The sequence below is a fragment of the Rosa rugosa genome, chromosome 2 (genome assembly GCF_958449725.1).
Source record: "Rosa rugosa chromosome 2, drRosRugo1.1, whole genome shotgun sequence".
Classification (NCBI taxonomy): Eukaryota; Viridiplantae; Streptophyta; class Magnoliopsida; order Rosales; family Rosaceae; genus Rosa; species Rosa rugosa.
In genome coordinates, this window is record NC_084821.1 from 426,324 (window position 1) to 445,260 (window position 18,937).

At 43.4% G+C, this 18,937-nt stretch overlaps 1 protein-coding gene across 3 annotated transcripts; it reads left to right on the forward strand.

Moving 5' to 3' along the window:
• LOC133734652 (uncharacterized) lies at positions 1-2,435 on the forward strand. Of its 3 annotated transcripts, XR_009858474.1 has the most exons (7): positions 5-203; positions 269-387; positions 500-714; positions 796-835; positions 938-961; positions 1,797-2,046; positions 2,102-2,435. XR_009858474.1 is itself a non-coding variant. In XM_062162264.1 (6 exons), the coding sequence occupies exons 1-6, from the start codon at positions 91-93 to the stop codon at positions 1,928-1,930; spliced, it is 645 nt and encodes a 214-aa protein (XP_062018248.1). In that variant the 5' UTR covers positions 5-90; the 3' UTR covers positions 1,931-2,435. The 3 variants fall into 3 exon arrangements, 2 of the variants coding, with proteins under 2 accessions (XP_062018249.1, XP_062018248.1); XM_062162264.1 differs by having other exon boundaries at positions 1,797-2,435; XM_062162265.1 differs by lacking the exon at positions 938-961 and having other exon boundaries at positions 1-203; positions 1,797-2,435.
• Positions 2,436-18,937: the final 16,502 nt, after the last annotated feature.

An 18,937-nucleotide genomic window follows, 5' to 3' on the forward strand; every position in this document is an offset into this window, starting at 1 on the left:
CTCTCCCCTTCAGATTCTTCTTCTTGTTTTCATCCAGGGAGAAAGTGGACAAACAAATACAGGAAAAGATCTTCTTCTTATTTTCATTCCATGAAGTGTGAATCAAAACAGACTAGTACTACTCTACTAGTCCAAAATCTAGAACCCTACGTCTCCGACGATGATGTCCGGCGGGTGTTTGAAAAGTTTGGGTCTTTGGAGAGGTAATTGTTTTTTCTGTTTTTTTTTTTTGAAATCGTATTTACGGTTCGTAAAATCTATGTTTCAGCGTACAGATTATTGTCACGAATCCGAACACTACCAAGCCGCATGTGCCATACAAGTTTGCTGCAATGGTGAAGTTTTCAAGCTCCACCGAGGCCAAGAATGCATTACAAGGCGCAGATGGTTTGTCCCTTAAACCCTTTAATTTTTTTATTTTTTATTTTGAACAGAAGAAATTCCTGGGTTTTTCCTCTGGGTTTTTCTTGAAATAAAAATAAATTAATTATATGTGTAGGCGTAAATGACTGGGTGGTGGTGAGGTATGATCCAGATTCGAGGCCTCTTCCGTTCAAGCTCACGAATAAGCATAAGAACCGACTGCCGCCGTGGTTGTACACCCCGCGGCAGTTGGCCGATTTGGTCGAGAAGAATGAGCTTGTTCCTCCATTAACTCGACCCCCTATCCAAGCCACTGGCTTGCCAGAGAACTTGAATGGCCTCATTGCACAGGTAAATTTCCCAATAGCTCATCAAATTTGAAAGATTTATTAAATCTATGGGATTTATGTGTTGGGTTTGCCTTGGCTGCAGAGAATGGCACCGGCTCGACTTCAGCTTAACCTTGGTCCAGGTACTTCAATATTTTTCATTGCTACTAATGTATCTGTCTACTTCATTTCATCAGTTTTGTTAACAGTTCCTTTGATTCTGCTTTACTATTTTTTTGAAACAGGGGTCACACCACCACCATCCTCTGGTATGCTAGCATTTGATTATGTTTGTGTGGTAATGTTGTGTGATTTAAGTTCTATTAGTGGGTCATCAGCATCTGTTGCCACTTTTTCCCTGTTGGTGATCAGTGTACATTTAATTATATGGAATGTGTGTGTGTGTGGGGTGTCATGGTGATTTTCAGATTTATTAAACTCCTTGTAAACAAGAGTTCTCTAGTCCTTTTAATGACTTTGAACAAATTACCCTTACCTACTTGCTGATTCTTGTTTATTTTCTAGTCCTAAATAGTTTGAACAAATTACCCTTTCCTACTGGCTGATTCTTTATACTTCCAAGTCTTTCCTTTGGTTTTTGTCTCTCGAGTTTCATCATTGTGTCAATAATTGATGGTAGAGGTTAGTGCACACTAATCACACACATTAAGGCTGGCACATGTTCTACTTCTTAGTTATTGTTCTTTTTTGGTCTTGTCAATTACTTTTTCTTTACCTTTGGTCAATTATTCTTTTCCAAATTAGGCAAAGTCATTATGTTAATTGAATCTTACTATTTGGATCATTGTCACGGGACAGCTTGCTGTCCAAGATTAACTTTTAAAATGGAAATTAGGATTGTGCACAAGTGAGCTGTTCGCAGCTTTGGAACATATATAATGTGCAATTTGAGCTAGAACATCTAACAACCTTCGTTGCAAATGGAATATATGTGTGTGGCGTGTCGTGTGGTTTAAATTTTTGTTAGAATCTGCAGTATCCTTGGTTGTTGTTGTTGTTTAAATTTTTTTAGCATCTGCAGTATTTTAGTTCGTGCTTGCTTCACCGGAAGTTTTCATATTCCTCATCTTTCTAATGATGCAGTTGATTTACCTCACTCAAGTCCACCCACAAGCCGCACAACTTTCCCAGCTCACATCAAAGTTCCCGGATTTTTCAAGGACACCCTGACTTTTGGAACAGTTGGGGATATCCTTCATAGCATTAGCAGCAATTAAGAATCATTCCTAATTTTGTATATTCTAGTTATGCTTACTAATATGTCTGAGCTGAGGCCATTGCAACATGGTCAGCTAGTCTGTAACTTTTAAGGGATTTTGTAATGTAAAGACAGGTTTCATTGCAACATGGTCGGCTAGGCTTTAAGGGATTTTGAAATGTAAAGACAGGTTTACAGCAACTCTGGTGGAAGGGTAGAAATCATGTTCTTCAATGGGTGAAATCGTGTGGTTTAAATTTTTGTTAGAATCTGCAGTATCCTTGGTTGTTGTTGTTGTTTAAATTTTGTTAGCATCTGCAGTATTTTAGTTCGTGCTTGCTTCACTGGTAGTTTTCATATTCCTCATCTTTCTGATGATGCAGTGGATTCACCTCACTCCACCGGCAAGTCACAAACTGTTGATTGATGAAATCTTAGTTTTGATTGATGCTTAGCTTTAACTATTCATAATTATGAAGTGAAGATGTAGAATTGCATCCATAAACTACACATTTATCAGTGGAGTTTGTGTGTTGGCAGATTGAATTTATTGTGTTAATGTGAATCATAACTATTCAGTGAAATGTTCTGTCTTGATTGATGATTCGATAATGGACTTAAGCTCGTGATAACACGTGGAGTGAACATGTAGAATTGAACATATAAATTGATCATTTGTGCTTGGAGTGTATTTGTTTTGGTTTTGGGAGTTGATGCAATTCGTACCAAGCAGTTGGTGTTGGTTCTTTGCTTTCATTTTAGTTCTGCAGAAATTCAACACGTGTTATATGCAGTGTGTCTTTGTTTTGTTCCCTTGGTAGCTCATGGCAGTGTGCTGTGGTCAGTAGTCCTTTGTATTGTTTGTTCATCGGTTTTGTGGTATTGAATCTTATGTTACAAACTTACAATTATGTTAATTGTCAGGGGATTTACCAAGTTCAACCGTGTTGACTATGTAAGATTGAAGTCAGAGGCACGTATTCTCTAGTCCTTTTAAATACTTTGAACAAATTACCCTTACCTACTTGCTGATTCTTGTTTATTTTCTAGTCTTAAATAGTTTGAACAAATTACCCTTTCCTACTTGCTGATTCTTTGTACTTCCAAGTCTTTTCTTTGGTTTATGTCTCTCGAGTTTCATCATTGTGTCAATAATTGATAGTAGAGTTTAGTGCACACTAATCACACAGATTAAGGCTGGCGCATGTTCTACTTCTTAATCATTGTACTTTTTTGGTCTTGTCAATTACTTTTTCTTTACCTTTGGTCAATTGTTGTTTTCCAAATTAGGCAAATTCACTATGTTAATTGAATCTTACTATTATATCATTGTCACGGGACAACTTGCTGTCCAAGATTAACTTTTAAAATTGAAATTAGGATTGCGCACAAGTGAGCTGTTCGCAACTTTGGAACATATACAATGTGCAATTTGAGCTAGAACATCTAACAATCTTCGTTGCAAATGTTTGTTACTTGAATAATAATATAGAAATATGGATAGCTACTAATACTGGTGTGCTTGAATACTTAGTAAGCTCTCTAACTAACTCTACAAATTTATTTGCCTCTTAATGTTTTCATATTAACCAGTTAGTCAATTTTTGTAGTAACTGCATTTGGATATATTAGTTTCTGGCTATTTCACCATGGAAATAGCCTGCTTACTATCTTCTTCTGATCTAGTGTTGATATATGCATACAGCCCCTGTATATTCCAGCATGTAAAACGTTTCATCATATTGTTGAAGATATGTGCATATTGACTTTTCTGTTGTATTTTATATCTCACTCAAGTGAAAACATATGCTGCTGACTAATATTAAGTGAAAGATTTATTTACCTCAACAGTGAGTAACTTGATATCCTATTCTGGTCAGACATCGTGACTCTAGTTTCAACTGTAGTCTGTCAGTTATCAACATTAAATTTAATTTTTTTGTTAGCATCTGCGGTATTCTTGTTCGTGCTTGCTTCATCAATAGTTTTCATATTCCTCATCTTTCTAATGATGCAGTTGATTTACCTCACTCAAGTCCACCCACAAGCAGCACAACTGTCCCAGCTCACATCAAAGTTCCCGGATTTTTCAAAGACACCCTGACTTTTGGAAGTTGGGGATATCCTTCATAGCATTAGCTGCAATTAAGAAACATTCCTAATTTTGTATATTCTAGTTACGCTTACTAATATGTCTGAGCTGAGGCCATTGCAACATGGTCGGCTAGTCTGTAACTTTTAAGGGATTTTGTTATGTAAAGACAGGTTCATTGCAACATGGTCGGCTAGGCTTTAACTTTTAAGGGATTTTGAAATGTAAAGACAGGTTTACAGCGACTCTGGTGGAAGGGTAGAAATCCTGTTCTTCAATGGGTGAAGTCATCAGACTCACCACTCGGATACAGATGCATGTTTCTAATGTAATTTAGTAATTAGTTTTGATAAGAAAAACAAATAAGTTACAATCATTGAAAATCTTATTTAACCAGCAATATAAGGTGAAGAATAATGAAGCTGGTTCAGCTTTTACAAGTTTACTCAACAACTCGGGTAATTGCCCTTTCCACACGGCAAATGGAAGCTGACAACTTGTTACTTCCTAACTGCAGTTACTTTGCACAAAATCTGATATAACAATAGAAGACATTCCTATACACCATAACAACTGTACACTAATAACCTAAACAGCAGCTTGAGAGGGGTCACTGGCTCATAAACTCCTAGTCTCTCTATGAAAATCTGCCACATTGAATAAGAACAAATAATTACAAATATTCAGAGATGAAATACATGTTCCTAAATTTAATTTATGTGGTGGATCACTTTCTTGATGACAGTGATAAGCAGTAAAACTAGGGAGATTAACATTCCAGAAGGAGAATTGATTCACATTATTGTGCATTTGAAAAATTTACTCAATAACAACTTGGCTGTCCAGACAAGTGGAGACTTACATGAATTCCAATGGCAACATGCAATGATGAGATAGTGAAGCTGGATTTCGACATGGAAAGAAAACATGAGAATAAAGCATGCCACTTCATGATAACTGAGTAAATAGTATGTTGAACAGAGCCCAGCTCATTCCAATTAATATGATGCCCCTGATATATTTCAGGCAACAGAACTGCAAATGATTATCTTTGATCTTTAGTCCAGTAGTATGCTTAAACTGACTAGCAAGAACTGAAAGCAGCAGCTAATAAGATCATATGGCTTTAAGACGTTAAGTACCTCCAGATATACTGTGAAAGCTTTCTGGAGGAAGAACACCTCTGGTTCTGTTCTGATCTGGCGAGAAGCAAAATATAATGTTTGCATCCAGAAAACAAAAGGTAACTATATAATTGCACAAGAATAAGTGACAGATTCAAAGGGTACACAACCTGTGCTTTGACCAAGATAAGCAGTAGAGGTTAAATTTCTACCTTGCCCATGAAGGAATAAATCTATCGTCATCTTTGATATCATTTTCTAATTCTTTGTATGGAGAGATTTCATATGACTATTCTTGACCTGCACCAATTTCTCATTTTCTACAGTTAGATACATATTTAGTATCAGCATGAGGCTGTGCAGACAAAGTACACAGAAAATATGTATCTGTTTGTGAAAGAAAATTTTCTATGGTGGCTCGAGTTTCAGTTTAGATAATTTATTTGTGGTTTCTAATATCTACAGAAGAGAATTGCTGCAATAAGACGAGTATGCTTTTCTGCACTTATGGCATACATATAGCAAAGGTGATGGCCTCAGAGTAGTAAAACAAGTTTAAAAGTCCAATTGAGGCATTAATACTAAAGGATTTAAAACCATACAAGTTTACAGGAAAAGCTTATAATGTCTCTTAAACATGTACCTCTCTAAATAATCTAGCAAATGATACTGAAAATTGATTGTTAAAAGCCATTAACATTTACGTCTTCCTTGTGCTCCAATTTACTCAATAGTCAATCCTAGTAGCAGTCTTCATGGACAATACTTCCTCTTCTCGAATTACTTGTTGAAACATGGGACTCCTAGGATCAGTATCGGAAAGAGCCGCGGATCAGTATCTGAAAGAGCATGCGGCTCTTTCCTTCCTCTTGTTTCCTCTTCCATCTGGTACAAGACAGCTCAACAGTCAATGTAATTGCTAAATAGCTAGAAGATAAAAATCATTAAACGAGTAGGAGCATAAAAGCATCATATATCAGCTACCTCATCTGTATTCTCATCTTCACTAAATGCAGGTAAGCTCTGGCATTGAGCTCACTAGCTTCCCCGAACGGCTAAAGTTTGAAGAAATTATATCCCAAAGTTTTCCAACATGATAGGTATAAGGTTTTCACAATATCCAAACCAGATTGAACACTAGCATTTGGTAAGGTATCAGAGTAGGACCTTCCACAAAAAGCCCGGCCAACTTCCTCACTCAATCATCCTTCAATTGCTTGACGGTATCATTAATAGGAAGTGTGTCCACAGATTCACACGCTCCAAAAGCTCAGCCTGCAGGGAACAGATTGACATAGATTTGGAACTTTATGCAACTTATAGGAATCGGAAGAACAGGCTACGGACAAGCAACATGGTTTGCAAAGCTGCTGCAGAAATGATGACACATTCTACTAATGTTTGGAAAGTACCGCTTGTCAAAGCTAATCCCCTCTTCAGCAATGCTTCATAGTTCATCATCTGTGTTAATATCAAACCTCACAAGTACAGGCATTGTCTCCTCAGCACCTATCAAATCCAAGGAATTAACATGTGGAAATTTGCTGGCCGGGTCCTCCAAGATCAAAATCTCTCAGCTTCTTGCATGATTCTTCCGGCACAGAAAAAAAAAAAAAAAATCCCGAGACTTTCATAGCCTTAAATGGTGTGAATTTGTTGAATTCACTACACGTCGGCCTAGATCCTTTTGAACAGAAACAAAGCTCCAGAAGATTGTCTGCACATTGTGAGACTTGTTAGTCAAGGTAAAACTTAACTGGTTAGTTCTGTGACTAGATATCTTGGAGATGACATTTGTTGCTAATTTTTAAATACTAAGCATATCCTGTGACCCAGTACTTGCCGTGACATAAACTTGAGCATAATGTCCTCGGCTTATTCCGGTTTACTGCACCAAACTCTACAGGCAACAAGCTTACAGTGCACACTTGAGGCTCATGGAACTTGGGATCTCCTCCAGTCAGAGTGATATATATCGGTTGCATAATTCTGATCTCGTGGAACACAACTAGAGGCACTTGCAGGCTCTGTGCCAAAATTGATACCTCTTCTCCACAACCATTTCCAAAGCAAAACTTTATTCCTTTTTACCAAGTCATCATCCCATAAGAAATCTCATAAATACTACTCAACCACAATTTGACCAAAGTCAACCCTGTCCCCAAGACAAGAATTCATTACTTTATGAACGAAATCACTCCCAAGGAATGAAAACGAAATCACTCCCAACTATTTGCTTCAACTTGGAATATCAAATCAAATTCATTTCTCTTTACCCCTCTCTCTCCTTTCTATACTGCTGCATTTCTGTTGTAATTCAAGACTGGAGAGGATGCAAATTTAATAAACAACGATTAAAAACATCAAATAATAACAAGAAAGAAAAACAAAGGCAAGAATGACCATGATTTTAGATGAAGGGAGGGGTTAAAAAAGCTTGGGTTTGGAGCTTGATGAAGAAGACGAAGCAGGAAAAGAATAATAGAGAAACAGCCTCGGGGACTCGAACCCAGGTCAGAATTTTTGAAAGAGTTTATGAGCTTGTCACTTTTCTAACTCAACCAACGTCAGAACCGTAGTAAAGTATCACACTTATACTATCTAAAGAGTCGAAAAATTTTGGGTTGGGCCGTAGCCCAACTAGCCCTTCACTTGGCTTCGTACCTGGTACAAGATCCTGTCCCCCCTTCATTTCTTCTTCTTCTTGTTTTCATCTCCGGAGTTGTTTGTCCACTTTATACGGGAAAAGATCTTCTTCTTATTTTCATTCCATGGAGTGTAAATCAAAACAGACTAGTACTACTCTACTAGTCGAAAATCTAGGTTTCTGGGACGGAGTCGAGGACGAGGATCTTGTCTGGCGGGTGTTTGGAAAGTATGGGTCTTTGGAGAGGTAATTGTTTTTTCTGTTTTTTTTTTTTTTGAAATCTTTATTAAATGTATTTACGTAAAATCTATGTTTCAGCGTACAGATTTTTGTCCCGAATCCGGACACGACCAACCCGTGTTAGATCAAAAGTGGACTCATCACAAGTTATTCTAGAGTAACTAGGAAACCATCAAAGCATTAAATCGAATACAACGTGGATCTGGAAAAGAATCAACCTAGATATCTAATGTGATAGTGTATTTATCATTGGATTAGGAATCTGTTAATTGGACTACAGAAAGTCCTAAACTATGATGCATTAGGAATCTGAGATACAAGTCTTGTTCCATAAGGAAAAACCTTTATGGGAGGATTTCTAGGACTTGAACTTGTATAAATAAGAGGTTAGGGTCCCTGTTATCACCACTGTCTACAAGCATTGTGTTATGCCCATTCAGAAGCTACAGTTGGTGAATAGCACAAGATCTCAACCTCATCTTCATCCTTGTTTCAGCAGCTGCAACTATGGCCTCAACTTATGACGTCAATGGTATGTATAAGGTTAACGATGAACATGTAATTGTGTGAGCTTATTTGTAAATTAGTTTTACAATTGGTATCAGAGCTTAGGCTCACGAAAAGTGTTCTTCAATTAATTTCGATGAAAATCGTTTTAAGTTTTCAAACAAACAAACAAAAAAAAAAAAAAAAAAAAATTTACCTTGCAAAGAATCAGGCCCTCGTTTGCCTCTTCAGAAAATCCTTCAAGGCCCAAATCGCAGCATGTGCTGATCCAAGCCCATACCCGGCCCGAAAACCTGTTCCTTCAGAAACTAAAGAAGATGACCGTTATTTTACAACGGTCATCTGGGTTGAGTGGGTTTTCTGGGTTTTTGGAATCGGAAGCACAAATGATGATTCATCCTTCTGGGAATTCAAATCCTTATGCTGTCGAATCAAGATGCCAAGAAGGATATTTTTGCTGCACTCTAGTTTTTGAATTCATGCTTCCGCGAAAATTCTTCGCAGCAAAACTGGGAAATTTGCAAAGGTTGGTTTTTACAGAAAAATTTAGTTTCGATTTAAAATTTGTTTTGTTGATTGATGAGCACAAGAACCCTAGTAGCATTCCTGGCGTGCGCATAGGCTAGAGTAGATGGTGACCGGATGAAATTTAAATTTCTTGGATGTTTTTTTTTGTGTTCTTGTGAAATCGATATTGTGCTTGCATATCTGTGATGGTTGTTCTGTGATTTGATATGCATGTTTAATGTGAATTCTTGAGTATTGTATCTGTGAATCATGATATAACAATGCATGCAGAAAACTCCCAAAATTTTAGGCATTGTTAAAATTTTGACAGGTACAAAGAGCTTAGTTCTTATAAGGATTATCAATCCGGATAGAAAATCAAGTTTTCAAGGAAAGCGCTGACAGAGGCGGCGAAGGCCGGTGCCGTCGCCAACGTGGAACTACTGAAGCAAAAAGGCCCTATCGACTGGGTGAAGGCGTCCCAGCCCGCTGGTCCAGCAGGTCAGGACGCACCGCCTGCGAAGGGTGCAGTTCCCGTTCAGGCTGAGGGTGCAGTTCCCGTTCAGGCTGAGGGTGCCCGTTCGGGTAGCGGTGAGAGCGGTGTACGTCCCGGCGGATGAATCTCAGCTGACCCCACCTCCTACTCGGTCCGAGGTCTCAGGTGCTGACTTCCTTGCCGCCCACACTCGAGCGGATGGAAAAATTATAACGCCGAGCCCTACCGCTCGTGGGTCCGATCAGACGAGCCGCTTTGTTGAGCAACAGCCGCCACTAGAGGGTGAGGATGTTGCTGCTGCTCCCCAGCATCCCTGAAGACTCCCATGGCTTTATATAATGTCGCTGAGGCCTCTACTGTACTTTTTTTTTTGTTAGTGCCGCTAGGGTTTTTTGTACTGTGACGAACTTTGGGCAGGGAGTCCCGACCCTCCAATATAATATAATTGGTATTTTGTTTGTGAAAATTTTCCCAGAGTGGATGTGTTTGCTGATTGCGTTGTTTGAATATTTATGAACCGCTAGAGTTATGACTGCTGTTTTGTGACTCAATGAAACATTAAAGGGATTAAAATTGTTCCAAGTGCACGATGTAGCGGACGTAGTCCGCCGAATATTATTGGCGTTGCCAGTTGATTCATGTGCTTGGACTTGGCGACAATGGTTTGAATAATTCCTCGTTTCATTGATAGCTGATATGTCAGCGTTTACAAAAAGCGGGGTTGTACCCGTTGGGTAGCTTCCCTTAGCTAAATATTGAGTCAAAAATTTAGCTAAGCCAAGATGCTCTAGGGTAGCGGTATGGCAATTTGTAGTAATACCGAAGGTGCTCGGTATTCCAAGGGTGGGTCGTTGTGACGCCATCCTTATCCATTAAGTAGAAGGTGCCGGGGCTAACGACTTCCACAATTTTGTATGGACCTTCCCAAGTTGGGCGGAGTGTCGTTGGCGGTGGAATGACTTCCTTCATTACCCAGTCCCCCAGTTGGAGGTTCCGGGCTTGACCCTGGTGTTGTAGAAACGTGATACCCGTTGTTTGTTTTGCAAATTGTGCAGATGGGCCTTGTGTCGTTTCTCTTCTAGGAGGTCTCTGTCGAGGTTGACGCATTCGCCGTTGGTCTCAGGGCAGTAGCCTTCGACCCTAGCGGTAGGTTGAGTTACCTCGATGGGTAGGACGACTTCAGTTCCGAACATCATACAAAATGGTGTTTCACTAGTGGCGGAAGTTGGGGTAGTCCTTATGGCCCATAGAACTTCCGGAAGCTTCTCCGCCCATAAACCCTTGGCGTCGTCGAGCTTCTTTTTTAGCAGCTTCTTGATTATCATGTTTGCTGCTTCGACTTGGCCGTTGGTTTGGGGGTGAGCGACAGATGCAAAACTCATCTTGGTGCCCAGGTTAGCGGTGAAAGATATGAGTTCCTTGTTGTTGAACTGTGTGCCGTTGTCCGTGATGATTGTGTGGGGGACGCCATAGCGGCAATAAATGTTTTTCCATAGGAAGTGAGTTACCTTGGCGGTAGTTATTGTCGTCAGTGGCTCCGCCTCTATCCATTTGCTGTTGTAGTCGATGGCAACAATGATGTACTTGAACTGGCCTTTGGCGGTTTGGAATTTTCCCATCAGGTCCAGGCCCCAAGTTGAGTGGATCCATGGACCAATGATGATCGACAGTGGTTTCGCCGGAGCGTGAGGGAGATCAGCGTATTGTTGGCATTTGTGGCAAGATCTGGATACCCTCCTGGCGTCGTCACCGAGTGTAGGCCAAAAGTAGCCTTGCCGCATTGTGCGGTTGGCCAAGGATCTGGCGCCCGAGTGATTTCCACATTCCCCGCCGTGTATCATTACCAGAACGACCTTTCCCTCTTCTGGGGTTAGACACCGAAGATTGGGGTGGGTGAACCCCTGGCGGTACAGCTTGCCATTCTGGATGTTGTAGCGGGTTGCTTTCCGCTTGAGCTCTCGCGCTTCGACTTTGTCCTCTGGCAGTGTCCCATTGCTCTTGTAGTCGATGATTTCGTCCATCCAACTAGGGTTGACCTCAATGTTGAAGATCTCCGCTAGGGTTTTTGTGATGCTTGGCTTGTCAAGACACTCCACCCTTGTGTCCGCTGGACTTTGGTGTGGCTGGGCGGTTGCTAGTCTTGCCAGTGAGTCAGCCTTGGCGTTCTTTTCCCTGGGGATCTGAGTGATGTTGTGAAACTTGAATTTTTTGAGGAGCGTCTTCACGTACCCCAAGTACGCCGCCAGCTGCTGGTCTTTTGCCTGGAAACTGTCGTTGACCTGGTTAACGACAAGTTGGGAGTCACTGAATATGTTGACACTGTCAGCCCCTGCTTCGATGGCGAGGAGTAAGCCGACAATGAGCGCTTCATACTCCGCCATGTTGTTGGAGGCTTTGAAATTGAACTTTAATGCGTACTCCACGTTCAGTCCCCCTGGCCCGGTCAAGATGACTCCGGCGCCGCTAGCCTTGGCACAAGCAGAGCCATCCACGTGTAGGTTCCAGTCCGATTGCTGGGGTGCTGGTTCCTCAGCGGTTGTCTTTCACTTCCATGCTGGGTTCTGCCCCTATGTTGGGTTCAACCTGACGCTCGGTGAGCTCAGCGATGAAGTCCGCTACAGCTTGGCCCTTCATGCCGGTTTGTGGTTTGTAGTCGATGTCGAACTCGCTGAGCTCGATGGCCCACTTGCTGAGGCGTCCAGAGTGCTCAGGGTTCTGCATTACCTGCCTCAGTGGTTGGTTTGTTAAGACATGAATCGTGTGAGCCTGAAAGTACTGACGGAGTCGTCTAGCGGCGACGATGAGTGCGAGGGCGAGCTGCTCTAGGGGGGGATATCTTGTTTCAGCCCCGTTCATGCCTCTGCCAGCGTAGAAGACGGGGAGCTCATCCTGGCCGTCCCGTCGGACAATGGCCCAGCTCACTGCTGACTGTGATACTGCTAGATATATATACAATGTCTCCCCCTGCACCGGAATGGAGATGAGTGGGACTGCTGCCAAGTACGCTTTCAAGCTCTGGAACGCCGCCGCACAGTCTGGGTTCCAGTCGATGACCTTCTTGTGGGTTGTTTTCAGGACTTTGAAAAATGGGAGGCATCTGTCGGTGAGTCTGGAAATGAACCGAGAGAGAACGGTTAGCTTGCCCTGGAGGCTCTGAACGTGCTTTTTCCACTCTGGGGCCTTCATGTTGAGGATGGCCTGTACCTTGTTAGGGTTCGCCTCAATGCCCCGCTCACTGACTATGTAACCTAGAAATTTGCTGGCGGTGACGCCAAAGAAGCATTTTTCTGGGTTGAGGTGCATGCCGTAAGCCAGGAGAATGGCGAATATGATTCTGAGGTTTGCCAATTGTCCGCCGGCCTTTATGCTCTTTACTAACATATCGTCCACGTAGACCTCGATGATTTTGCCCAGATGTTCAACGAACATAGCATTCATCAGCTGCTGGTAAGTTGCATCGGCGTTCTTCAAACCGAAAGGCATGACATTGTAGCAGTATAGGCGTTTGTCGGTGGTGAAGGAGGTGCACTCCTGGTCACCGGGGTGCATCTTGATCTGATTGTAGCCGGAGAAAGCGTCCATCATGCTGAGTAGCTCGTGCCCAGCGGTTGCATCGACCAGTTGGTCTATGCGAGGTAGCGGGAAACTATCCTTGGGGCATGCCTTGTTAAGGCCCTTGAAGTCGACGCACATTCGCCATTTTCCGCTGGGTTTTTTGACCATGACCAAGTTGGAAATCCACTGAGGGTAATTGGCTTGGCGGATGAATCCGATACTCTGGAGCTTGGTCACCTCTTCCCCTATTGCACGATATCTCTCTTCATCAAAGGCCCGCCGCCGCTGTTTGACAGGGTAGGCGGATGGTTTGATACTTAATTAATTTGTGTGTGATGATCTCGGGGGAGATGTCTGGCATGTCAGCGTAGGACCATGCAAAGACTGCGGCGTTATCACGTAGAAATTGGGTGAGTTCAGCCGCTACCTCTAGGTCTAGCTGAGCTCCGATGCGGACTGTCCGCTCAGGGTGCTCGTTGGAGATGCTGATAACCCTTAAGGATGTTTCTGGGTTGACAGGCTCTTTTTTGACATATTTCTTCTCGTCATCCCTGGGGTCTTCAAAGATGTCTGGTGGCGGTGTATGGTTTCCCACCGTTAGGATTTCATGGCGGCGTGCTGATCGTGCCACGATTGTGGAGTAGCATTCTCGTGACAGTTGTTGACTTCCTCTCACACAGCCTGTCCCGTTGGGCGTAGGGAACTTTATGAGGAGCATGTATCCGGCGATGATGCACTTGAGCTTGTTAAGTGTCGGTCGACCAATGATGGCATTATATGAGCTGAAGCAGTCCACAATGATGAACTCTGTATGGATTTCCGCCTTACATGGACTGGTGCCAATAACTAGTCGCATGTAATCAGAACCCAATGGCTGTGTGACGTCACCGGAGAAACTAAGCAATGGCTCATGATCCTATAGTAGCTTTCTATTCCGCTGAAGTTTGTCGTAGCAACCGTTGAAGATGACATTCAAGGCGGACCCGCTGTCGACAAGGATCCTTCCCACTAACCATTTATCGAGTATGGCGTCGATCAAGAATGGATCGTCGTGGGGCAGATGCACTCCGCGCTCTTCCTCCTCCGAGAAGGTGATGGGCTCCCAACCAGATTTTGGGAGTTTAGCGGACCTCTCATAGCGGATATTGCACACCTCCTTGGGGTGGTTAGCACGTGCGTAGCGCTTTTTTGCCCTGTGAGACATGCTGGTGATAGGAGTACCACCGTCGATGGTGTTGATGCGGCCCATGGGCTCAATGTTGGCGATCACGGGTGGCGGTTGGTGCACGTTGAATTGCTCCATCTTACCATCTCGGTACAAGGTCTCAATGGCTGTCTTGAGGGCGTTGCAGTTATTGGTATTGTCCCCGCTGTCCTCGTGGTATTTGCACCACTTGCCAGTGTTTCTGGGTTTGCCCACTCTTGGGTATTTTCTTGGGGGTGGCGGCGGGATCTGATCCCTGCACTGGTCATATATCTCCTCATATGAGGCCGTGAGGACTGTAAACACTGCGTACCGCTGGGATGATTTCGTCTGCTTATTACGGTTATCCCCATGAGATGAGCAGTTGCCCTTGCTGTAGTGCTGGTCTTTTTACCGCTTACTCTGGTAGTTGCCATGTTGTCACTCTCTCTTCTTATCAGTTGGCAGCGTGGCAGAGGTTTTACTAGCGGTTGCCTGATGGCTGGCAGAGGGTTGGGTGGACTTTACAGGTGTTGGTGGTGGTGGGGGGGTTTCTCCGTATGTGATGAATTCTGCTTGTGCATGGATGACAGCCTCGCTCATGACGTGGTCGTAAGCGGCGTTTGGATGGTTGTAATTGAGGTGATAGAGAAATGGCCCTTTGAGGAGTCCCTGTTTGAAAGCTGCCAGTGCCATTGTCTTATCAAGATCACGGCATTGGGATGTGGCCGCTCGCCACCTGGTAACAAATGCCTTCAATGTTTCCTCCTCCCCCTGCTTGAGGCTGAACAGCTGAGTTGTACTGTGTTGTCCGGCAGCCAATAGTATGAACCGAGAGAGGAAAGCATTTGATAGGGCATGGAATGAGTCGATGGATCCCGGCGGGCACTCAAAAAACCAACTCATCGCCTCACTATCCAGCGTTTCGTTGAACAAGTGGCAAAGGGTGGCGTCATCGAAACCCTTGTTATTGGTGACTTTCTTGAAGGTGTCCATATGGACAAAGGGGTCGGTCTTGCCGCCGTAATGTGACATCTTTGGCGTCTTTGCGTGTGCCGGGCGGATGGCATGCAGGATGCCGGCAGTGAATGGTCCTGGCATAGATGCGAAGAGTGGATTTGGTATTGGCGCTGGGGCGCCTGCCTCCCCCCGAATTAGTCTTTGCTCTAGTTGTTGCATCCGCTCCAGTATTAGGGCGGTTGTGTCTCCATTGGGTCCCGCCTGGACGTTTCGCTAAACCAGCCCTCGCCTGGGGGCAGGTGCATTACCCTCGGTTCTAGCCCTGAGTGCCGAGCGGATGGTGGATGGTTCTGACTCCGCCTCCTGCTCCATCATTAGCCGGGGCGGAGGAGGTGGTCCCATTCCTCGTAGCTCTGGTGGGTTCAGCGGCACCTGCATCTGAACGATTGGTCCAGGTATCAATCCGCCAGTGTTATGTTGACTGCGCCTGGTGCTCCGCGATTGCTCGCTTTGCGCTGGGTTGGCGTTTGCTTCCAGCGCCTTCTTCAATTCGTCAAATTTTGACATCAGCGTGGCCACCTGTTTTTGGGCCTTGGCCTTTTCTCTGCGCTCTTGCTCGCGTTCTCTATTTGCCTTGTGAAGGTCCGCCAGTGCCAGCTCATACATAGCGGCGAAGTCCCGCACCGGTGGGCGGCTGCCGCTCGGCTGAGCCTCCGCTGTAGTCTGGGTTGGCGGGATCTGGGGAGTAATCTGGGGTTCCACGTTGGGGTTGACCGGTGTGTTGAATAGTGCACGGTTAACGTTAACCGCTGGGTTAACGTTATCCGCGGGGTTGGTGGGATGGGGGTTGGCGGACTGATCCGCTTGCTCCTCAGCATTTCCCCCGCTACCGTTAGTCATGGTGGTAGTTGTGGTGGGATGGCCTTTTGTTCAAGGGTTCCCACAGACGGCGTCAATGTTAATGTTTAAAGTTCAGCGGTAGCTAAACCTTTGCTAACGCTGGTCCGGAGGGCGGACCAATACTCGTGATGTTCTCAAAACTTCCGCTACCTGTCAAGTAAAAACAAAGGGCGTCAGAGGAAAGACCGCGTTGGGCGGTCTTCTCTTCTCCGATGCCTAAGTTAATCAATGTATTTATGTTGACAAAGTAACAGTAGGAGAGTATTGAATGCGTAATTAATGAGGAGAGAGGAGATAACCTTTTATAGGTGGGGAAGAGGCTGATCTCTTCCATGTTTTCGATATGGGACTGATATGCTTCAGTTTCCAGCTTCTGGAGCTTCTGATGCCATTTTGACGCGGCGCGTCAACGGTGATCTGGGGGCAAGCCGGGGCTCAGTCGGTAGCCTGCTTGGCTGTGTATCCATAGGTCACTCCTTTGGCGGGAGTTGGTACCGCTGGCGGTAGCATGAGCGTGGCTCATTATAGCTAATTATGCTTGCAAATGCCTATGTAAGTACACCCTGCAACGTAACCCAGATCCAAACAAAATCCAACTTCACGGCGGAGATATCCGAGAAGCCGTCATAATCATTCAGGAGGATCATATATGGCTCGCTGGAAGCCCCAAGGACCACCCTTCTTCACACGAGCAACATCCCTCTTATGAGTGAACGTAAACAGAAACTGTTCACCCCGTGGTTGGACCTCCACGGTCCCCGACAACCTCCACATCTATCTCACAGCACTTCGGAAGGAATCCAACACCACCGCCCTGCAAGTATTTAGCCGCCCCACTAGATAGAAGTTGTGGGCCAAAAATTCCTTCCCCGGAACCCTAAAATTTCCTAGGTCCACCAATTCTTCTCCATCTCTGAGTGACAATTTAGTCGCTAGCCTGGCAGTCACGGATGCAATAGCAGCAGCCATAAAAGGGACGCCACACAACTTGGAAAAACTCAAACCCTAACCCTAGCCGAGCGAGAGAGAGAGGGGGAGTAAAAGTCGCGGTATAACCTTGCTGACTTATTGTATTGACTCTCAACACATATATCAGAACCCTTACGCACCATCTTATTTAGACTTCCAAATAATGCCATTCTGTGGCTACACCCATGTCAGTGCCTCAATTTTACTACTTGATGCAAGTATATGTACAAGTGCTACATACTTGCTGGGAAACTTCATAAGCATGATTGACGATTGTCTAGAAACTTATCTCATTTGGTCCTGAAAAATTAACAGTACGTACTACTGCCTAATAGACCACTTGTGTTGTGTTCGAGTCGTGTGATTTTCAAGTTTTTATTTAATAATTATGAACCATAATCTAACCTGTTTAAGTAATTGTAAGAATACATTCATTGTAAATGTTGGATGAAAGCCATGGCCCCAAGTACCTGTGTGCAATATGTAAAATAAATAAATAAAATTCTAACCTTTGGTATGTTCTAGATTTCCGATGTTTTAATCATTAAGGTGATAGGGTCGGACCAAAAAATGAGAGAATGGATTAGTAAGAGCAAGTTCACCCGTTGGGTCACCAAGTCACTTACTATTCACTATTTTTTGTGTTTATTTCCACCCTCTGGGTCACGGGTACAATTTCCAAACTGACCTGGTGACCTCTGAGTTACTTTATGGGTCACTTTCGTGACCTGCAAACTGACCCGGTGACCCAGGTCAGTTTGAAAACTGTGCCTGTGACCCAGATGGTGAAAATAAACACTAAAAAATAGTGAATAGTAACTGACAGGTGACCCAACGGATGAACTTGCTCTAAGAGTAACTAGACTAGTGGTACATGTACTTGAATTAATAGAATACAGCTGGTTCACACGCGTTACCCAATGAGTGTTACTCAATGAGTAGAGTCATTCATTTCATGCATTCACTTTTTAACCAAACGCTACCCGTACGGACGAGCGCCACTAACCCAGAGATGCCTAAAGAGCACGGGTGGCTTCCATTATATAGTGAGGCGTTACTAGCACATAATTTGGCTTTGAAGGTTTGGTCAGATATATATATTGTCCCTGTTGATCAAAGAACAGCTGTCTTTATATCACCTACCATTCGTTTCCGTAAGATTACCGTGCATGCTTTTGAACCCCACCATTCAGGCAGAAAAGGTCAGTCCTTTTGCTTATCAACCACTATGCCAACAAACCCATCAGACGACAGACTTGGCCCGTCGTCTGATATGAAAAAAATCTGTCGTCTAGTAAGCTGATATCTGATTGACATTTAGACGACGGTTAAAGCCCGACGTCAGAAGGTAACTCAGACGACAGACACCAAAAATATTTATGTCGTCTGAATGTGCCCAGATATTCACAAAATGTAAGTATATGTAGTTAAATATGATATAGAACAACAGTCAAATGTTGTTGTAGTATAACTTTAGCAACAGACTTTAACAATTGTCTATCGTCTGATCTAATATGAGACAACAATAAAGTGTCGACTAAATGTGTAGAATTTAGAAGTTAATTTGGGAAATCTGTTGTGTGAACTTTATTCCAACAACATCTACAATGAGTTATCTATGGATTCTAGTTGTTTCAGACAACAGAATTTTGCTTGAATTCAGTTGTTCGATGTTCAGTTGTTATGCTTTATATGTTGTGTGATTTGGTTTACAACCACAGAATTTGGCTTCCATATATTGTTCTTTTTTTAATGAAGCAACACACATTCAAAAACCTGGAAACCACAATGATGTACCATACATTCATCAGAACTTGGAAATATAAACCACAAGATTCCATTCATA